Below are 18,674 nucleotides of genomic sequence, written 5' to 3' on the forward strand. Positions count from 1 at the left end.
TTAGAAACACTGCCAAAAAATTACTCAGAACTTATTTTTTAAGGTTGTTCACGATTATGTAGCTGGCTGCCATGGCTTTGGTCTCCCAGGTTCATTAATCCTCCCACTACTGCAACAATCAATGCACAAAAGCCCCTATTCTTTGAGAGCTACCCATGCCTCAATTGTGGGATGCCACATGGAAGCAAATAGGATGATTTCACAAGGTGCAAGTTGAGATTCCATATTAGTTCAATATAGAGCAATGGTTTCTGCACTGTGGTTGCAGCAAACTTCCCTACAGTTTGCAAAACCATAGATGTACTGTTTGTGCCAAGCCAAGCTTATGATTTTTTTCCTGTTAGATACGTTCCCTCACAATTATTTGTACACAGCATTGCATAGACTTTGAAACTATAGGAAAGAACAAAGGTGATCCATATCTTTTCTGTACACTTTTTCAAACCAGATGTTCTTTCCTTTGAGACTACACATACAGTTTTGTCCCACATATTCAGTAAGTCGAACTGGCTTCTGAACAGGTTTGCGCTTTTCGTGTATTGGTTTGAACAGGTATAAATACTCCCTGGAAGGAAACCAAAGTGGGCCCTTTATATATGAACCAATACACCCGACCAAACCTATAAACATTTTGGTTTGGCACCCTGGTTTCTCTTCTGGACTGTCACAAGAGCATACACAAATCAGCGTGTGGCAAACCGGCTGTCTAGGGAGGTGCAGGTAAGTATAATCTAGCGAGCAGTAGCTTGTACATTGAAACCACCTCAACTGTAGCCTAACATTGACACATGATGTGGCTACTAATTAAAATTATAATCGCTTTCCCTTTAGAGCATTTATTTTACACTGCACATTCAACAAGAATCTGTCAATAGCTGGTATTTACAGGTTGGAAAACAAGACTTGCCAAACAATACCCTTAAAGTTTCAATCTCCTGATGTCTTCCTGCCGGAAGTCAGTTCTGGAAAACAGTAAACGGTCATGGTATCGCGAAGCAGAACTATGAATACATGTGCAATACAAGTTACAAGCACCAATAAGCACAACTTTATGTATGCTTTGGCTGACAAAACGTTTGTCCACTAATCAAGGGGATTCAAACATCAAAGTGACGTTCTTGCAAAAGGATTACAGCACCTTGGATGTTCCAGGTACTCTGCGTTGTATAATTTCTTAAGGGTAGATTTAGAAAAACAGAGGGCAGGTGCCTCAAGGCAATCACGTTATTTCTTTTGTGTTCTACACATGGTAGAATGTTGGAGTGAAACGTCATAATGTCAGTAGAAGAAGCAGGGGTCAATAGGAGAAGTTCTGATCTACATGTGCTTCCATCCCCTCCAAAACGTTCAACATCCCATCAAAAATGCCTCTCGTAGCTACGCTGTTGAATGTACTCGTGAGCTCGCTTAACACTTCACCAACTTTTGTTATCTGCATACTGCTGCCGCGAAGCAAGGAGACTGTAGGTCCTATACAGACCAATCTCAAAACGTGATGTCAAATGCGAGGAATTGCAGTATAGTTACAGTAAATTTGGACTGACCTATACTAGCTAATTCTGGGAAGTCACGACGGGATGCATGTTCATTGGACAGCTCAGAATTTAAACTTATTATGACCATTTAATAACAAGTCAAATTATTTCAAGGTTCAAGCATTCATTAATAACAAGCAAGAGCCATCTGATCATTTAAAGATTGCGGGATCTACACAAAACAGTTGCGAAGTTAATCACGTGTTAGGATCATGTATGTACGCTTTTAATGCAGCTATGTATTGTGGTACGAGTTCCGTGCATTGATGGAAATGAGATAATGGAGAAGGACAGAGAACAGAGCGGACAACACAGACAGGGGTGAACATAACACAGTGTAAATCACATACATTGCAATTTGCCTCCGTCAGATGCAGTAGAACCGGAAAAGGCACTGACAAAGGAGCATGGGAAACGGCGTTAAATGTAACGTTGGGGACACGGTTAGCTAAAATCACCTGTCAGTACTTTGCCGTCCCATATTACCTCTGTTGCGCTTGAAAGTGTTGTGCCAATATTGTATTTGAAGATGGCCCATGCGTTGCACGTGTTTATACATTACAGTTCTCTACAGTACATTATCACCATTCATAGTACTTTGGATTCTTTCCCACATTCTGTTGTTCAGACAAAAACCAGTTATCATGGTTTCAATGTATGCGTGACTAAACGTCCTTGTACTTGTCCAGTGACTGATAAAAACACAAAGCTGAAGTCAAGCTATGACACACAACACAGAGCCAAACAGAAAGTTCAGGGAGAAACAAATCATTCTCTCCTTACCTCAAACTCAGTACTTGTCTCACTTCGGTTGGTGTAAGCCTCCAAGTCATAGAGCCAGCATTTGCACCCCAAATGTCCAAGACTTCCGATACCTATGGATAGTAATCATAATCACAGTTTGCAATGACGAAAAGCAATGTTTCCTAAGGCGACTCCTAATAAAAAAACTGTAAAGCATCACAAACAATTATATGTAATTATAACAGAGTTTTCATTGTTCATGCAAAATAGGAGCCAATCTAACATCAGAATGACATATACACTGGAAAAAGAAAGCCACTGGCAACCCAGCGCAACAGCTGCATTTCGCAGCACCTAGTGTCGCAGGTAAGCTCTGTGTGATGTGTATTGCGATAGCTATTCACTGGTGGACCTACTGCATATGACAAAACACGCATGAGGTGAGTGTCAGGCAGCTCACAGAGCTATTTTCAGCTGAAAATTGCACATGTGTGAAGTGTATTGAAGTGCGAATTGAAGTGCAACTGAACGCCCTTCAAGAAAAACACACTGTTGTAATATAAACCAATCTTATATCATACAAAAGGGCCTTTCACGAGCTATCAAATGATACAAATGCTAGCATCGTGGGACAAACTGTTACGCAGGTACGTGGTGGGAAATTTTGGGGTTTTCTCACGTACGTGCCAAGTTTACAATTCTTTATCGAACTATCTATGCGTGACAGTGAAGTGTCAGCTGAGTGACATAAAAACTATATCCTTGTCTCTCACACAAATAAGAGTTCCCCTTGTATCTTGAAACCAACAGCTCAGGAGGTGCTTAAAGTCAACATATACGAAAGTGTGCGCAAAAGGTTTCAGAGTTTCCCCTCTCCACCTTGCAAACAATCCTTACACAGGCCTAGTATACAGCGCTTTTTACATTATCCGAGGTCCCCTCAAACGTATATTTTTTTGTTCGAATTCAAAGATACAACTTCTGCACCTTGTTAGATTTGAAATGAAACTGCCCAGTTATGACATACGTACAAAGCTATTCGATAAAATCAGTCCAGCTATGTATGGCATCATGTAAAACAACACCAAATGACAAGTGAGCTGCTGCACATTACAGGGAGACACAGTATCTTGAGCTTAAAGATGAGCGAACACATGGGTCAGCTTGGCATCAAGCTTGTGGTATGTTCTCTTTAAAGACCACTTGGCATCACTCAAACTATGACTCAACACATATTTTAGAAGACAATGGGTCCTGCAGGTGGGACATGAAGACCTCTTAATTCATTATGTAACTTGATGAGTGCCTTGTTAGTAACACACTAAAGTCTACGTATGAGACATATTCTACACATCTCCCTTTCTCTACAGGGTCATAACCTGAAGCAATAAAATCTCAGAAGGAAAACTTTAAAAAAGAAACAACCTACACTTTCAAGATTGAGAAGTGTTGAAACCTGAGATACTCGAGAGAACTTGTCTCTTATTGACCATGTTGTCACTGACGTGATGTATCCAATGAGGTAACGCAACTCTTTGTCAAACTGTAAGCCGCCCAACTGTAAAGCAGAAAAATAATTTACATGATGCAGTAGCATACTAAATGTTAGGTGCATAAGTTTTTGACTCCTACTGATGTAAAGGCGTTTTTTATACAACGTTCTACAATGATAAGCAGAGACAAATTTAACCTGGGGTGTCTTCCACAAAAGGAACTAATATCCATTTTGTGATGGTATGGAGAGGAATGCAGACTGCATCCTTCATTTAAGCATCACTATGTATGTTCTTGAAACTAACCTTATGGCAAAGAGCTGACACAGTAGAAAGAATAAACACGCAGTAGAACAAGTACTGTTGCATGCAAATGTTGCAAAGCATGCATGCCCGTCGAGTGGCTTTATGGTTCACAGCATCTATGGCAACACATAAAAGCTTAACCTCCCTGGTTACACCAATGCTCTTCAAACAGTGAAAAAAGTATGTCTTTCAATAACAAGTAGGAAACAGCAATGCATTTTCTTTCCCATCCACATAAGGGTTCAACATACAATCAATGTAATTCAGCAAATACTCTCATAACAATCTTATTTCATTCCATGACTATGAGAAGCAAAAGCTTTCATATCTGAAACGGGGGTGACAGGATGGGTCAATGTAGCTTTATTTCATTATCAGAATGAATGGCTGACTGATCTGCTATAAATGACCTTTACTGTAACTTTTGAGGAATGTTCGAAATACAATGAATGGGGAACATAAAAACTGCGCCACTGTGCTTTTCACTATTACTTGTACTGCACCAGTACGCACCCGATTGAAAGTCGATTTGAAGATAGCTTTTTCAAGCTGAAAAGTGATTTCAGCAGCTGCAAGATTAACAAGACTGTCGTAGTTTGCTTGGATCAGTTCACTCTGTCAACAAAAGGAAATGTGCGGCGGGGTTAGAGGTTAACTTCTGAGGGTCCGAATGATAACCAATAAAAATATTCTAGTACAGTACTCACCTTGAAAGACTTAAGGGCACCATCTATGGTGACTATGAACGCTTGGAGGAATGGCCTGATGCCGTCGTTGGCTTCATATGTAGCAAAGTCACTCTGAAGACAGCCCCATGCAGCATTAGACCAAATCTAAGCTCCACACTAAGCTACCAAAATTTATTTGTAGCAACATAATGACTTTCAAATTGATCCACGATATTGGAACTTACCTCTGTCAGTGAATTGTCTGTGGACTGGAATGTGTCAGACCATGACTTAATGTGAGGCTTGAGAGCAATGTTGCAAAGCTCCGATATGCCATAACTGAGAAGGGACTGATATTTCATTGTTGAATTGCTCATGTCCATGAGGCAGCTCTAAAGAAAAACAAAGAGGGCATAAGTCAATTCTATTGCAGCAAAATCTTGGTTCATGAATCAACGTCCCTGTGTCAACATAAAATTCTTAAATCTACTGCACCGTTAAATCAGATTATTTTATGCAAGTTTCACTTTTTATCTGATTATTTTAATCAGATTCACATTATTACATTAACTTACCTCTAGTTTTGCCAATTCTTGCTCAGAAGCAGAGGCAAAGCTTTTCTGCACGTCCTCCTAATTAAGTAACAGAAGTGCATTGTGCATGTCACATCACTAAGTACAGGTAAAAGAAGAAAACATGATGGCTCATTACAATGCTCTGTACAAGAAGCACACTATACCTGCAACGAAGATACCAATGTCTTTGTGTATTCTCTTGCCATCTCCACATTATTCAGCGTCGTCTGTAAAATATATTGTTTTACCTAATTAAATTTACAATAATAAAAGCAGTAAATGCTTTACCCGTAACTATGACGACAAGAATGGAGGTAAACATAGTCATTGAATAAACTAGGGGGCGGTGTGTCATGAATACAGTACCACTTTTCAAATTTTTGCACCATGCCTCACCAGATTGCATTGCTTGGGTAGAAGAAGGGTTATGGAATTTAATATAGTTATTCTCCATCTTATAATCATTTAGTTTAGAGAGTTCTCAAAGTTTTCTGGTTTTACAGAAAATTTGAACAGCTGCTAGCATGCTAAGGAAACCCCTTCCTCCCTCATACCAGGAGGACATGCTCAGGAAAGACAATGCTCCACAAAGGAAGGGATGAAACAAAACATGACTGAAAATTTCATAAGGCATTGGATATCAAACATGTTCCTTTGAATGGTATATCTGTGCCCACACACGTTTTAGGAACCCAGCAATTCCAAGGACTCCCACTAATTTGGACAGCATGAGGGCTACAGATTGACAGACCTGTTTCAAGCATCATCTTTCCAAGGGGCCTTCTCCACACACAGACGGGACCATGAAGAGGGACACACTAGTCAATGTGAATGAAAAATCAATCAATGAAAATTCAATGTCTTCTCTTCGTGGTTCACCTGTGTGCTGTGAAAGCTCCTTGGGAAGATGATGAATGGATGCAATCAGGCCCAACTCGTTGTGCCAATCTGTTTCAAGCGGTGCACACACTGCTACTGTCTACATATAATAAGTAAATTTACATAGTGCACACACTTAAAGATGTTTTATAGATGTTTAAACAAGGTACATCAGATTCCCATAGCAGGCATTTGCTTTTCAGCTACCCTACAATGTGGGACAGAACCACAGAACTTATCTTCCTACCAATAACAATTACAACAGATGCACAAGACTGTGCAAAATTTCCTCTCCCAACAAAAATTATGTGTGGATCACTTGGTAGTGCTCCTCCATGCACAGGAACTATGCTACATGTGCTAATCACAACCAATATGTCTTGTTTAATGGTGTTGTTCAGGACAAAATATGCCGCCGCTACAGAGCCATGGTGAATAACATTCAATAAGGTTGTGGCAATTAAATTACCAGAAACACTGTTCGAGCCTTTTCTGCTGACTCTGCGGGCTGAATCCTGCCCTGCTGGAAGCTACTCTGGATCATAGAGTAAGCTTGGCTTAAATCCAGCAAACCAGAAGGTGGAAAGCCCAGCTTGAGCTTCTCAGAAAGCTCCTCAGTAAATTCTGTCTCTAGGAGGGAGCAGCAGTGGTTCAGCATGGCACAAGCACCATCAACACTTCCACTGGAGAAAGAACGCCTGTGCAACAAAAGGAGAAAAAGCTCATAATATGCTTCTGTTCAGCAAGGTCATTGAATGATTTGCTACAGATCAACCTAAACTGAATATAATTTGAATACCTCCAGATTGTCATAATGTGACACTGTAAATACCATGGCATGGTTTCCACAGTAAAACATGTGTTTTGCAAATAATCTGAGCAATTGAGCCCTATGTAATGATGGATACATATTTTTCATGATGCTATAAGCAAGCTCTATACGATGATTTTTGTTACAAAACCTGCACATTAGTATTACTTCAGCGCACTTAAATTATCCTCCGTAAATTTAAACAGTCGTGATCCATTCCCATACAACTTACTTGAGGCATTTTTTTAAAATAAAGAATACGTCATCCAGCATGCTCGAGCACTGGGAGTTCTCTTCGATTGTATCCACTTCGATTGCCTGTCAAAGTTACAATGCAATACAAGTAATAAATATATTCAAGGAAAATTGTATACAGTGAAACACAGACAAACTGAGCATGCTTAAGTAGATGCCCTTCTCGTAAGATTTCCAGTCTTACTCAAGCACTGCAATCGTCAACTAACTCTGCAGAGGCAAGGGTAAAATCGAGATTTATTTTCGGAGCCGTAACACAGGGTAAAATCGTGTGGAAAAGTAGATGTTCGGGTTGAAGATAAAAACAGAGTGCTTCTCGCATTTTAGATTGATATAATAATATGCCTTGGTTAAAGGTACCATCTTAATTTAAACTTCTGAATTAGTAAGTACAACTTAATTTCACATTCACAACTTTGCATTGCACAACATGAGGAGCAGTTCACTATTAGCTGCCATGCTGCTGAGGTCAAACGCATTTAATCCTTCGCGCTCATGAATTATACACCTATGAACGTGCTGTGACAACACACTGCCTAACTCATGAACTGCACTTCATTCTGGCTTAATTACCCAACCCTGGCAGACACATTGAGCACCTGCAAAACTACTGTGGCCACATCATGTGAAGTGTGTCACAGTAAACGCACACAGGCTGGCACAACTTTGTAGGGTATCACCAAAATGCCTCACCTTTCTAACCGACTCCAAAAGAAAGTATTCCTCCAGGAGAATATATGTGCTCACAATTTCTTGCATGCATTTACATAGCTCACTTTCTTTGACTTTTCTTTCAAATTGTTGAATTTTTTCTGGAAGACAAATAAGAACACTTACTTGTAGAACACATTTTTGTAGAAACTTTTGCAGTTTGTATTGTATCTATGTGTTTTAATTGCACCTTATGCAAAGGCTACCGACAATGCAAGCTTCGATGAATTTGATGAATTGCGTTGCATCTAATGTATTTTCTGCCCCTCTAAATCCTGAAGGACACGGCACAAAAAAGTGGAATAATTTTTTCTATACATGTGACAGTTAAGTGTCTAACAATAGCCAGTTTAAGTAGAATATTCACGAAGCAATTAATTGATACCTGCTTTCACAATGGGTTCCTGAAATGCGACTTCAAAATCTCCCTGTAAATAATAAAACTATCATCACAAATGGAAAATAACGCAAATCCGTACAAGGTACTCGTATCAAGTACACCATATATTTCATTATAGAATGTAGTAAAACATGCATGATACATTCTCTTAGCATCTACAATACACCTAAATCTATAGAGTTCAACAAATCCGACACTCACAATCACTCTTCGCCGAATAAACCGAATGTACAATTCTGCACGACTATTGAGCATGGCTACTTCTGCAAGGAGAACATCCAATTCCCTAGGGTCCAACCTAAATGTAAATGTTGAGTGACATGACTGAGTCAAGGGTACCTTGTATGGCATAAAATTAGATCATGATGCTTGATGAAGACGCACCTTTCAGTTTGCTTTGAGCCATGAAGCAATGTCTGAGCTTGCTGCACCTTTGAGATGAAACTCAAAACTGAGTGTTACCAAACAGAAAAAAAAAAGGAAAAGAAAGGAAAAAAAAGAGAAAAAGTGTTACATCCTTACTTGTTTTTTAAGATTCCTATTCTTTTTAAATGCATCAATTATTTTCTTCACTTGGCAGTCACATTCCCGTTGCAACATCTCAACCACTGTATGAAGCTTTCCATGACCTAATACGAACACAGTACTGGATTAATTTTTTAAAAATTTGAGGTAGATCACAGCTCGATTACATATTGCTTGACCACATTTGGTGGAAAATTGCTCAGAAAATTCACAGACCATTCCATACTTCTTCGGGTAACGCAACAAGTGCAACAGGGAACAAGACAGTGTCTATGAACAAACAGCAGCTGATTACAAATTATTTTTATGCCTCAGTCAAGATTAATCATGGATTTCCAGTTCTTATTCTCTCTAGTCATGTTCAACCTAAGAATGGCATTGTTTGCGCATCTTTTTCTCCCTTTATTTAACACACAGAGGACAATATAGTAATAGAAACGTTGCATTATCATTTTTCCGCTAATATTCATGCCTCACAATACTTAGTTTCATGGTGCGGTGTAATAAGGATCCGCTATAGAGTTAACCTACAGCTCCAGAGATGCAGTTCTTAGGTTGAACACAACTATAGTGGGGTGCCTGACCGAGAAGACCACCAAGACAAGGATCTTCCACCAGTCACAGGGTGCCTCAAACACTGGGAACAGACAGTGAATTGGAATTGTGGGTAAGGCAAGATGGGGAATTTTATCAGCTGCCTTCTTTCAATAGTTCTTGCATGATAAAGGATTTTGCTAGAAGAAATTTGATAGAAGGAGAAATCAAAATTCTCTAGCTAAGGCGATGCCCCTGATATGACGCATACACTATTAAAATAATGATGAAACAATGGAGTTACACAGCACACGTACAAAATACGAACCGTAGTAAGTTTCAACGAGAGGCTGATGAATTTCCACAATTCTTGCAATGCCCTCAAATAGGAGTGTGACTGTATCAGCATATATTACATTTGACCTTTTATCTGACGTGCTAGTAGCGAGGGCTTGCTTCAAATTTTGATGTGCTGTTTCGGATACCTGAAATGATGGTAATGAAAATTATCTTCTCATTTAATTTCACCAAAAACATTTAGCAAAACAGATATGCAGTTTATGTCCTTTCAAATTAATTTGATTAGAGTATGTATATCAACTTGATTTACTGCAATGTATCCAATTTGGACTGATGTACCTGTGCACTTAGATACAATGAGAACTTATGAAGGCCTTCCTCATGCTGGTTTAGGAGTGGAAATATTTTGAAAAACCGTTCAACCGAAGCAATGTCTCCTTCATTGACAGCCTCATTGAACTTTTTCATGACAATTCTTCGTAGCTTGTTTTCTGCCCCACGTAGTGAAGAAAATGCTTCTTCCAAGCTGCTCCCTGAAATATAAAGGGTGCCCATGCCTTAGCCCCAGCCTTTGACCGACATTATAGCATGTCTGATAGATGGCACTCTCAAGCCTTTTACAAGCTTTGCCATTACAAAAAGACAGAAGCCAAAAAGTACAGAATATTTCAGGGCAGCCAAATATAGAATAATGCTGTGGGATGGTAAAACCTGTTCCGATAGTGCATCAAAGGCCGACTTGGCCAAAGAGCAAATAAAAGCACCCACAACTTGTACTTATCGTAATTTCACACGCATTAGCTGCGCCGCAGGCAAGCAGCGGGGCAGCTCGTTTTGCAGTTGTGGAAAAATTTCCGACACATAAGCTCCACCTTCTGACAAGCCACGGCTAGTATGCTGGCGATACTTTTTAATGCTAAGCACAATGGACATGCCCACATGAACCATAAGCCCATTTCACAAAGCCCACATCATCAGAGTTTCATTGGCTTTGATGCGGACTGAACTGTAGAAACTACAGCACAGCACAGCAGAGGAGTGACATGATTTACAAGTCTTATGCAAGAACAGCAGAACTGTACCTTCCTGGATGTCCGCTGTTGATCTTTTTAGGACCGATTCATCTAGGCTCAGGAAACGATGAATGTGTGCTGCTGCCTGCATAAGATGTTTGTAAGGTGCAACCATAATATGCTACATTATTTGTGTTGTATGCTGGTAACAAAGGATACATGAAATATGAAGTAAACACTGCAGATGCAAAAGCTACTTCAACCAGAAAGTGAATACTGATAAATACACTACGTGAAATGTCCGAAAGAAAGGCAGCCGACAAAAACGTTAGTGAGCACCGATGGAGGAATTAGGACTTGCAACTCTCGATTATTGGCCTGATACTGGCAGACTGTTGGTACTGAAACTGCTTTCCTGTCAACGTAATGAAGGCCTTGCAGAGAAGGGGGTTGCGAGCAAACCCTAGCCATAATTGTGCCTACAAGTTTTCCTCACTGACACATTCAAGCGAGGCAGCAGCATCTGTTCAGAATGTAAAGTAACAAGCCAAGGGTAGCATGAGACAGACACAACACATTAAAAGCCTAAGTAACATGAATGTAACACTGACAAAATAGCAGAAGACAGAAAGGTCAGCGAGTGGTAGTGGCAGGACAGCTGACCTGTACTTGCTGATGAACCCCGTGCCTGCTATGTGCTAGCCTTGGCTTGCCAGCTCCTCATCATGTGAAAAGTACTTATCATAGGCAAAATAGTTTGTTTTCAGTATAGCATGCTAGGAGACAATATCATCCTGAACCACAATTAATGAAATACTGTATCATGCAGGCTAGAATTCTTAAACACTCCAGTCTGAGAGTAAATGACGATATGCAGGTGAATCTTCTTGGAAATATTTCAACTTCATAGCAGAGATTGTATAGATGTATATTAGCACAATTAATTAATTAGCAAAATTTATAGTTCTAAAAAACAATATGTAAATAAGATCTGCAGAACTGACTTGTGAGAACCAGTCTGAAATCAGTTTCAGTGCAGCTGAATTGCTTTTGCTATCGTTTTAAATTAAAAGACATAATTTATAAAACAACCAAAGCTACTACAAGCAAAAATTAACTATATGACTAAATTAACTCCCCGCTTAGCATATACAAAATATTTCAGTCACAGGTAATACATGCTAAAAGGCTGCTTCCAAAAAGCTTGCCAGCAGTTCTTCAGTGCCATGTAATTCTGTTACAAATGAAGAAATAAATTGTCGTTGCATTGCTCTAATTTACCGGCCTCAGTGGCTCAGTTGGAAACATGTAACTGATTCCAGGGCTTGCACCTGGCTAAGGATGCGAGCAACTTGATGGCAGGGATCAAGTTGCTATCCTTAGCTAGGGATGCTGATTAACTTGTCTATTAAAGTCAACAAAATGAAGGAGCTTTGTTGTGTAAAATCCTCCACATGGCATCTACACATAACTCACAGATCAAGAATATTCTAATCTCAAAACCAGTCAATGGCTCTAGACTGTGCTTCCAATGTTTCATACTTGTTCATAGTCTTCATTTTGCAGTGCTGTTTGAACACCATCTGTACAGAACTTGAGGTCCAATATATCTTCAACTCTCTGTACACATTCTGTGACATGGCTCTGAAAATGTCAAAAGTAGGAAAGCACACCAGTTGTTAGCTTATACAATGCATGGGGTAAACTAACTACAGACTCCCATTAGTGAACAGATATCTCTTGATTATGATGTAGTTAACTTTATAAACATGCAAAAAAAAAAAGTGCAAAAATATCAACTGCAAGAAATTCCCTTTCTTTCCATCATTGTTAGTCTACTTCACCAAAGCCTTGCTGGAAACAAACCTTGTAGGATATGCCTGAGTGCACTAGCACAAGTTCCATGACCCCAGAAAAACTGGCAGTGTAACTCACAACTGGGTAGTTTCATTTATAATCGAATGATGCCCGCCGGTCACATTTTTTATTTTTCTCGAAAAAAATATATGTTATCCCACCCACAAAGAGATGCAAAAGGTGCCTGACCGCAGGTCTCTGCGACATTTTCTTCTCCGTCCACGGCGCTTCGAAGCAACCGGTGCGATTTCGCGGCTTGAATTTTTCCAACTTTGTGACCTTGTATCTCTCGAACAAGATGTCCCATTTGAACAAAATTTTTTTGGGGTGGCACGTTCCACCGTGGGCAATTAAATTTATATGGTCACGAGAAAAGTATACGAAAAAAAAAATCCCGAAAACGCAACAGAGAGCCTTTTTCCTGCACGTTTGGAAGGTCATGGCCGAGGCCCTCGATCTCCGACTATGATGTTCTTTGCATGAGTGGAAAGATCATTCTTTGCTCTTTCGTTTCACTTAAATACATTGCTTTATCTTCAGCCATTATCCCGTAACAATGCCGTGAAAACGGAAGGGTCGGGGGAAATTCTCATTTTTGCAGCAGTTTTTATCCAAAAAGGACATATTCAAATTTTCCGATATTTTGTATTAACATAGCTGAGACATAGCTCTTTCAGGATATGCAATAAAATGTTTGCTTATTTTGGTCCCACAGGGCGTGCTATTTTTTTTTGCACTCCTATTGGGCAGCGCTCGCAGGGGTCAAACACACGCATAAAGAGTGGACTTCTACCCAAACCAGTGTTTTTTTTTGCTTTCGGTGAGGGTGCCGTCATGCCGAAGGCCGACTATAGTAATATGCACAGATCACTGTGATGTCCGCAGACAAGCAAAAGTTCATTGCTTAGGCTTTCCCACCCTGTTAATTCCTTCAAGGTTACGTGCTTGAACGAAATCGGACGTGGGAACATGGCATTTGTAAATACTCCGGCTTTGCCAAACCGAAGCGCGAGACGTCTATTCTCTTGTAATTTTGTTTGTTATTTGCTGGTTTCTTCTACTTGTGAACAAAGACGGAATTTGAAACACTCAGGTGATGTGCCACGATGCCGACAGATCGCCCAAGGACTGGTCGCCTAGTCTTCCTGGGAATGATAGGACATGTCCAGTCCCTTACTTCTTCAATGTGAACTCCTTTTAGAAATATAATTTGGAGGAGTTAGCCTTCCAATGGGCGAGAAAGTGGGGGGGCTGCGCGGGAAAAGACGATCTTTACGTGTCTAGGGGGTTCCCGCCGCTGTCCACATTTTAAGACAAGGGCCTTGCTTTCCTCGATGTTACGTGTGGATTTCGTTTTGTCGTCGGCGTAGCATGTACATCTGCGCTCCCTATGGCCAGCCGTAGCCACACCAGAAGTCGACTATACTGTTCGGACTACACTCAACGACACAAGAAAAAAATACCCTGGAACAAGAACTTCAGGCTGGTGTCGTTGATAGGATGAAGACCAACTTGAGCACCTCGGAGGCAGTCTATGTCCACGACACCGACGAAATATGTGTGAACTACTACAACACGTTTCGACTGCAGGTTACTGAGGCAGGGCATTCAGGTGAACCAGATCCTCCGGCTTCAAGCCCTGACGACGCTGACTTGAGTGACCTCACCAAAATTGTGCAGACTGTGAACAGGAGCATATCAGAGCAAGATATTGGTGTGAGCCCATTGAGGCACCCATAGCAGACAAAGTAGAAGAAACCAGCAAATAACAAAACAAAATTACAAGATAATAGATGTCTCGCGCTTCGGTTCGGCAAAGCCGGAGTATTTACAAATGCCGTGTTCCCACGTCCGATTTCCCTCAAGCTCGTAACCTTGAGGGAAAGCCTAAGCAACGAACTTTTCCTTGCCTGCGGACATCACAGTGATCTGTGCACATTACTATAGTCAGCCTTCGGCATGACGGCACCCTCACCGGAAAAAAAAAAAAAAAAAAAAAAAAGACGGGGTGGGGTAGAAGTCCACTCTTTATACGTGTGTTTGACCCCTGCGAGCGCTGCCCAACAGGGGTGCGAAAAAAAAAAAATTGTGCGACCTGTGTGACCAAAATAAGCAAACATTTTATTGCATATCCTGAAAGAGCTATGTCTCAGCTATGTTAGTACAAAATATCGGAAAATTTGAAGATGTCCTTTTCGGGTAAAAACTGCCGCGAAAATGACAATTTCCCCCTACCCTTCCGTGTTCACGGCATTGTTACAGGATAATGGCTCAAGATAAAGCAATGTATTTAAAGTCAAACGAAAGAGCAAAGAATTATTTTTCTGCTCATGCGAAGAACATCACAGTCGGAGATCCAGGGCCTTGGCCATGACCTTCCAAAGATGCGGTAAAAAGGTTCTCTGTTGTGTTTTCGGGATTTTTTTTTTCGTATACTTTTCTCTTGACCATATAAATTTAATAGCCCGCGGTGGAATGTGCACCATCCACTCCGTCAGCAAAAAAAAATTTCGTTGAAATGGGACATCTCGTTCACGAGATACAAGGTCACAAAGTTGGAAAGAATTGTTGCAAACAACAAGCGCCGGTTGCTTCGAAGCGCCGTGGACGGAGAAGAAAATATCGCAGAGACCTGCGGTCAGGCATCTTTTGCATCTCTTTGTGGGTGGGATAACATACATTTTTTTCGAGAAAAATAAAAAATTTGACTGGCGGGCATCATTCCATTATAAATGAAACTACCCAACTGTCTTTTAGTGAACTGTATAGACGTTCTCTTCAGACTGGTATTCTAGACTAAATGCTCTACAAGACCACGTTATATGTGAGTACCACTGTGTGCAACCTTTAACAGCCTGCACATAAGTTGTGGAGGTCACAAACTTTTAATTTGTGCAGTACTCTTCACCTTGCCATAAAAAAAAAAAAAAAGAAAGAAAGAAGCTGTTCAGCCTAATTAACCACTAGACATTACAAAACGTATGTTAGTGCACTGTAATTATCAACATTTCAGCTCTATCCCATTCATGTGACTTATCCTGGCATTCTCCAAATAGCGATCGTCAGTGGCGTATCTAGGGTGTGGCAGGTGTGGACAGGTGCCATGGGCGCCAGGTGAACAGGGGCGCCATTATACGGTCGGGTGTGAATGTGCCAGGTCGGGCACTCAACCTGGCACATTCATAAATGATCTAAAGCACCTACCATTAGAGAGGTTGTAGCGTGAAACCTAGTGCGGACCACACGAAAACGCATCCCCAAGGACATCAGGTTAACCATGTTGCCATGGGCGCAGGTAGCGCTAGATACGCCACTGGTGATCGTGAAAGGAGAGCCCTGGAGTCATTTGTATAGAAATCGTGCTATGATCCTGACATAAGGAAGGTCCTTAGCCACAGCTTCAACTGTGTATTTCTCATGAGCTTGATGATAACGAAGTTTAGGTCTGCGGCACCTGCTTCAAGCACTGGCAAAGCTGCTCAAAAGGAAGCTCCTTGAGGTTAGAACCTTAGCACGATTTTTATGCTAACGGGCCCTGCCCAATAAGACTACGTACTTTTGCAAGATCCAGCTGACGAACTTTGCTGCTGATGGTTTCGGCAAGAGTTGAAGTGAAAGAAATCATGTTTGCAAGCTGTTCGGCATCACTATGCACCAGCTGAAACGTGGGTCTGTCATACAGTAAAGATAGAAGGTATTAAAATGTAGTACAGTCAACTCTCAATTTATGAACACCCTTCGTTTCTCGAAAAATTATTCATAAATCGAGGGTTGACTGTACTATAAAAACCAGAAATAAAGTATCTTGTACTCCATAGATACACACAAAAGGTTCTGCGTTCTGTGCCAAAGAAGCAAGAATTACTTTGTGTGATCAAGACATCATGATCAATGAAAATCGCAGTGTCAATTGATGGTGCCAGCAGGAAATGGTTCTTTTGTCGTTTGCTGTCTAATTCTTCTCGGATGTTCGGGACATATAGGCACGCCTTTGCTTCCACAGGTGCATCACTATCATTACCTCAAAACTACACATCATAGCCGATACTCTACGAATGCCTCGATGCAAGTAACTCGAATGCACTCACAATATTTTTTGCAAATTGCTTATTTTGACTTCTAAGGATGCCCTCTGGGAAATCAATGTGTCAAGTGACTTGATAACTTCTTCCTAAAGAGATTAAAACATGAGAAAATGTGAAACACTGAAACGAATAACACTAGAACGTACAGGGTAAGCAGGGCAATAAGAATTGTGCAATACTATTACGTGCTAACAGTACACCGATTTCATCTGGGAACGTTTCACGTTGACACAGACAAGTTCCCACAGGCATGATTTATCAATACCACTAGCGAACTAGCTGATATTGTTTAAAGCCATAGAGTCTTACCACAATGCTCATAATTAAGGCGACAGAAACCAGAGCTGGCAGTGCCTGTTTGCATTCTTACCTCTTCGACGCACAAATTTTTCAGTGCTGCTTCAGCATCCTCCAGCGAACTTAGGGGATAAACATCGACGTCTCCCATTGTAAACGTCGTTCTGAAACAATGCTAACATGCACCGATCGTTCATACGCTTCTCGCTTATTCTCGCCACGATCAAGTTCGTGTAAACAACATGCACAGAGCGGCGGCGACAACTACAACCACTACCAAATGAGTGCACCGAGTGCACAGTCAGCACAGTCACCTAAATATGCACGTGTACACAAAAATGTGGTCAGGCAATCAGCGAGTCACCTCCGCCCCTCCGCCGAGATAAGTAGCTCCGCATCTTCATTGGCGATTGGCTAGATGCTAGCTAGGGCATAGGCTATGACTGGCTATAGGCCAGAGCTGGCGTACAGCTGGTAGAGTAGATGATGAAGGAGTAGAGTAGAGCCGAGTAGAGCATGGAAGTATGCATGGAAGCATGGAAGTATGGAAGCAAGCAAGCAAGCAGAAGCAAGGAGCGAGTATGAACATCTCCGGATATGACGTCATGCGCACGCGAGCGCGCTAGTCTTCTGGTTTGGTCAGTCTGGTCCGCAAAATTAGGCGTTATCGTAACCCTCGGGCGGGGGAACGATATGGTAAGTGGTGTCTGTTTCTTGGATTGGGTTGTTGTGTCGAAAAAGCTTTCCTTTGCGTGTCTCGAACTGTTTCAACCGTAGAAAAGTTGAGTGGCGGACCTTAATCCTGAATGACACACACATTTTCAAGAAGATGCAACCTACACCACATGACCTTTGTTTGCAGTGCACGTAGACACTCCGAGAAAGTTTGGAAGTTTGATCGACCGGATATAAATATGAATTAGCGGCGCGTCGAAATGCTGTTGGATTATATATGTATATCTTCGCAAGAACGATAGACGCCTTGAAAAGGAAACAAATAAACAAATCGAGGACGTTCACTTCCGAGTAGTATTTTTAGCGACAACTCTTGCAGGTTATTTATTGTGCCAACACCGTGTTTGCTGCAATACCAGTATACGTATAATACACAAAAATATATATATACTATATGAACTGAGACCGCTTTACAAGAGTACAAGCTTGCTTCTCTCAGATTCGAACCCAATCGGCCGAATCATGTTATGATTCAATGAAATGCTTATCATCGAGCAAATATGCACCTTCGAATGTATTGGCAGATGTACTACCTCGTTGCGGGTAGTGTACCTGCAACGCACATATTCCATCCTTCCGTGCTTTACACGCCCAAGTGGAGAATATGAATAAAACAAATATCTCGAATATCTTGATATCCATACTTAGATATCACCTGCTTTCTCGCTGTTCCCTCGAATATCTTATTTCGACGTGCTGTGATACCATCCCAACAGAAACGTGGTCGCATACCAACATTGAAGAAACTGAAATAATGCCTGCTAAAAGTTTTCTTAGTAGAGGACAGTCAACAGAGTCACCCAAGAGTGCTTGAAAATTCAGTCGACTGGACTGAAGCGCAGCCCTATCTACTGAAATAAGAACTTCAAAAATAAGTGTATTTGATCTATCTTTGGTTACATGTGACTGCTTTAGCTCTGACGTAATTTATACAGCTTTTCGGCACACTGT

The 18,674-nt window shown here is 41.0% G+C and overlaps 2 protein-coding genes across 3 annotated transcripts in view; one reads left to right on the forward strand and one right to left on the reverse strand.

Moving 5' to 3' along the window:
• Positions 1-820: 820 nt before the first annotated feature.
• LOC135377971 (conserved oligomeric Golgi complex subunit 4-like) lies at positions 821-17,490 on the reverse strand. The gene is made up of 22 exons (XM_064610758.1): positions 17,062-17,490; positions 16,695-16,777; positions 16,163-16,277; positions 12,292-12,393; positions 10,819-10,894; positions 10,076-10,269; positions 9,765-9,921; positions 8,900-9,006; positions 8,762-8,808; positions 8,579-8,675; positions 8,363-8,405; positions 7,960-8,078; positions 7,244-7,329; positions 6,670-6,898; positions 5,486-5,548; positions 5,322-5,378; positions 4,992-5,138; positions 4,786-4,878; positions 4,592-4,693; positions 3,709-3,837; positions 2,319-2,410; positions 821-962 (listed from the first exon to the last, which is right to left on the reverse strand). The coding sequence occupies exons 1-22, from the start codon at positions 17,137-17,139 to the stop codon at positions 920-922; spliced, it is 2,259 nt and encodes a 752-aa protein (XP_064466828.1). The 5' UTR covers positions 17,140-17,490; the 3' UTR covers positions 821-919.
• The window catches only part of LOC135377970 (uncharacterized), a 41,484-nt gene continuing 40,247 nt past the window's right edge, over positions 17,438-18,674 (forward strand). For both annotated transcript variants that reach the window (XM_064610757.1, XM_064610756.1), the window contains exon 1: positions 17,438-17,684. The gene's annotated coding sequence lies outside the window, so the exon portion shown is untranslated. The remainder of the gene's footprint in view (positions 17,685-18,674) is intronic.

Source organism: Ornithodoros turicata, chromosome 1 (assembly GCF_037126465.1).
Source record: "Ornithodoros turicata isolate Travis chromosome 1, ASM3712646v1, whole genome shotgun sequence".
In the NCBI taxonomy this organism is placed as follows: Eukaryota; Metazoa; Arthropoda; class Arachnida; order Ixodida; family Argasidae; genus Ornithodoros; species Ornithodoros turicata.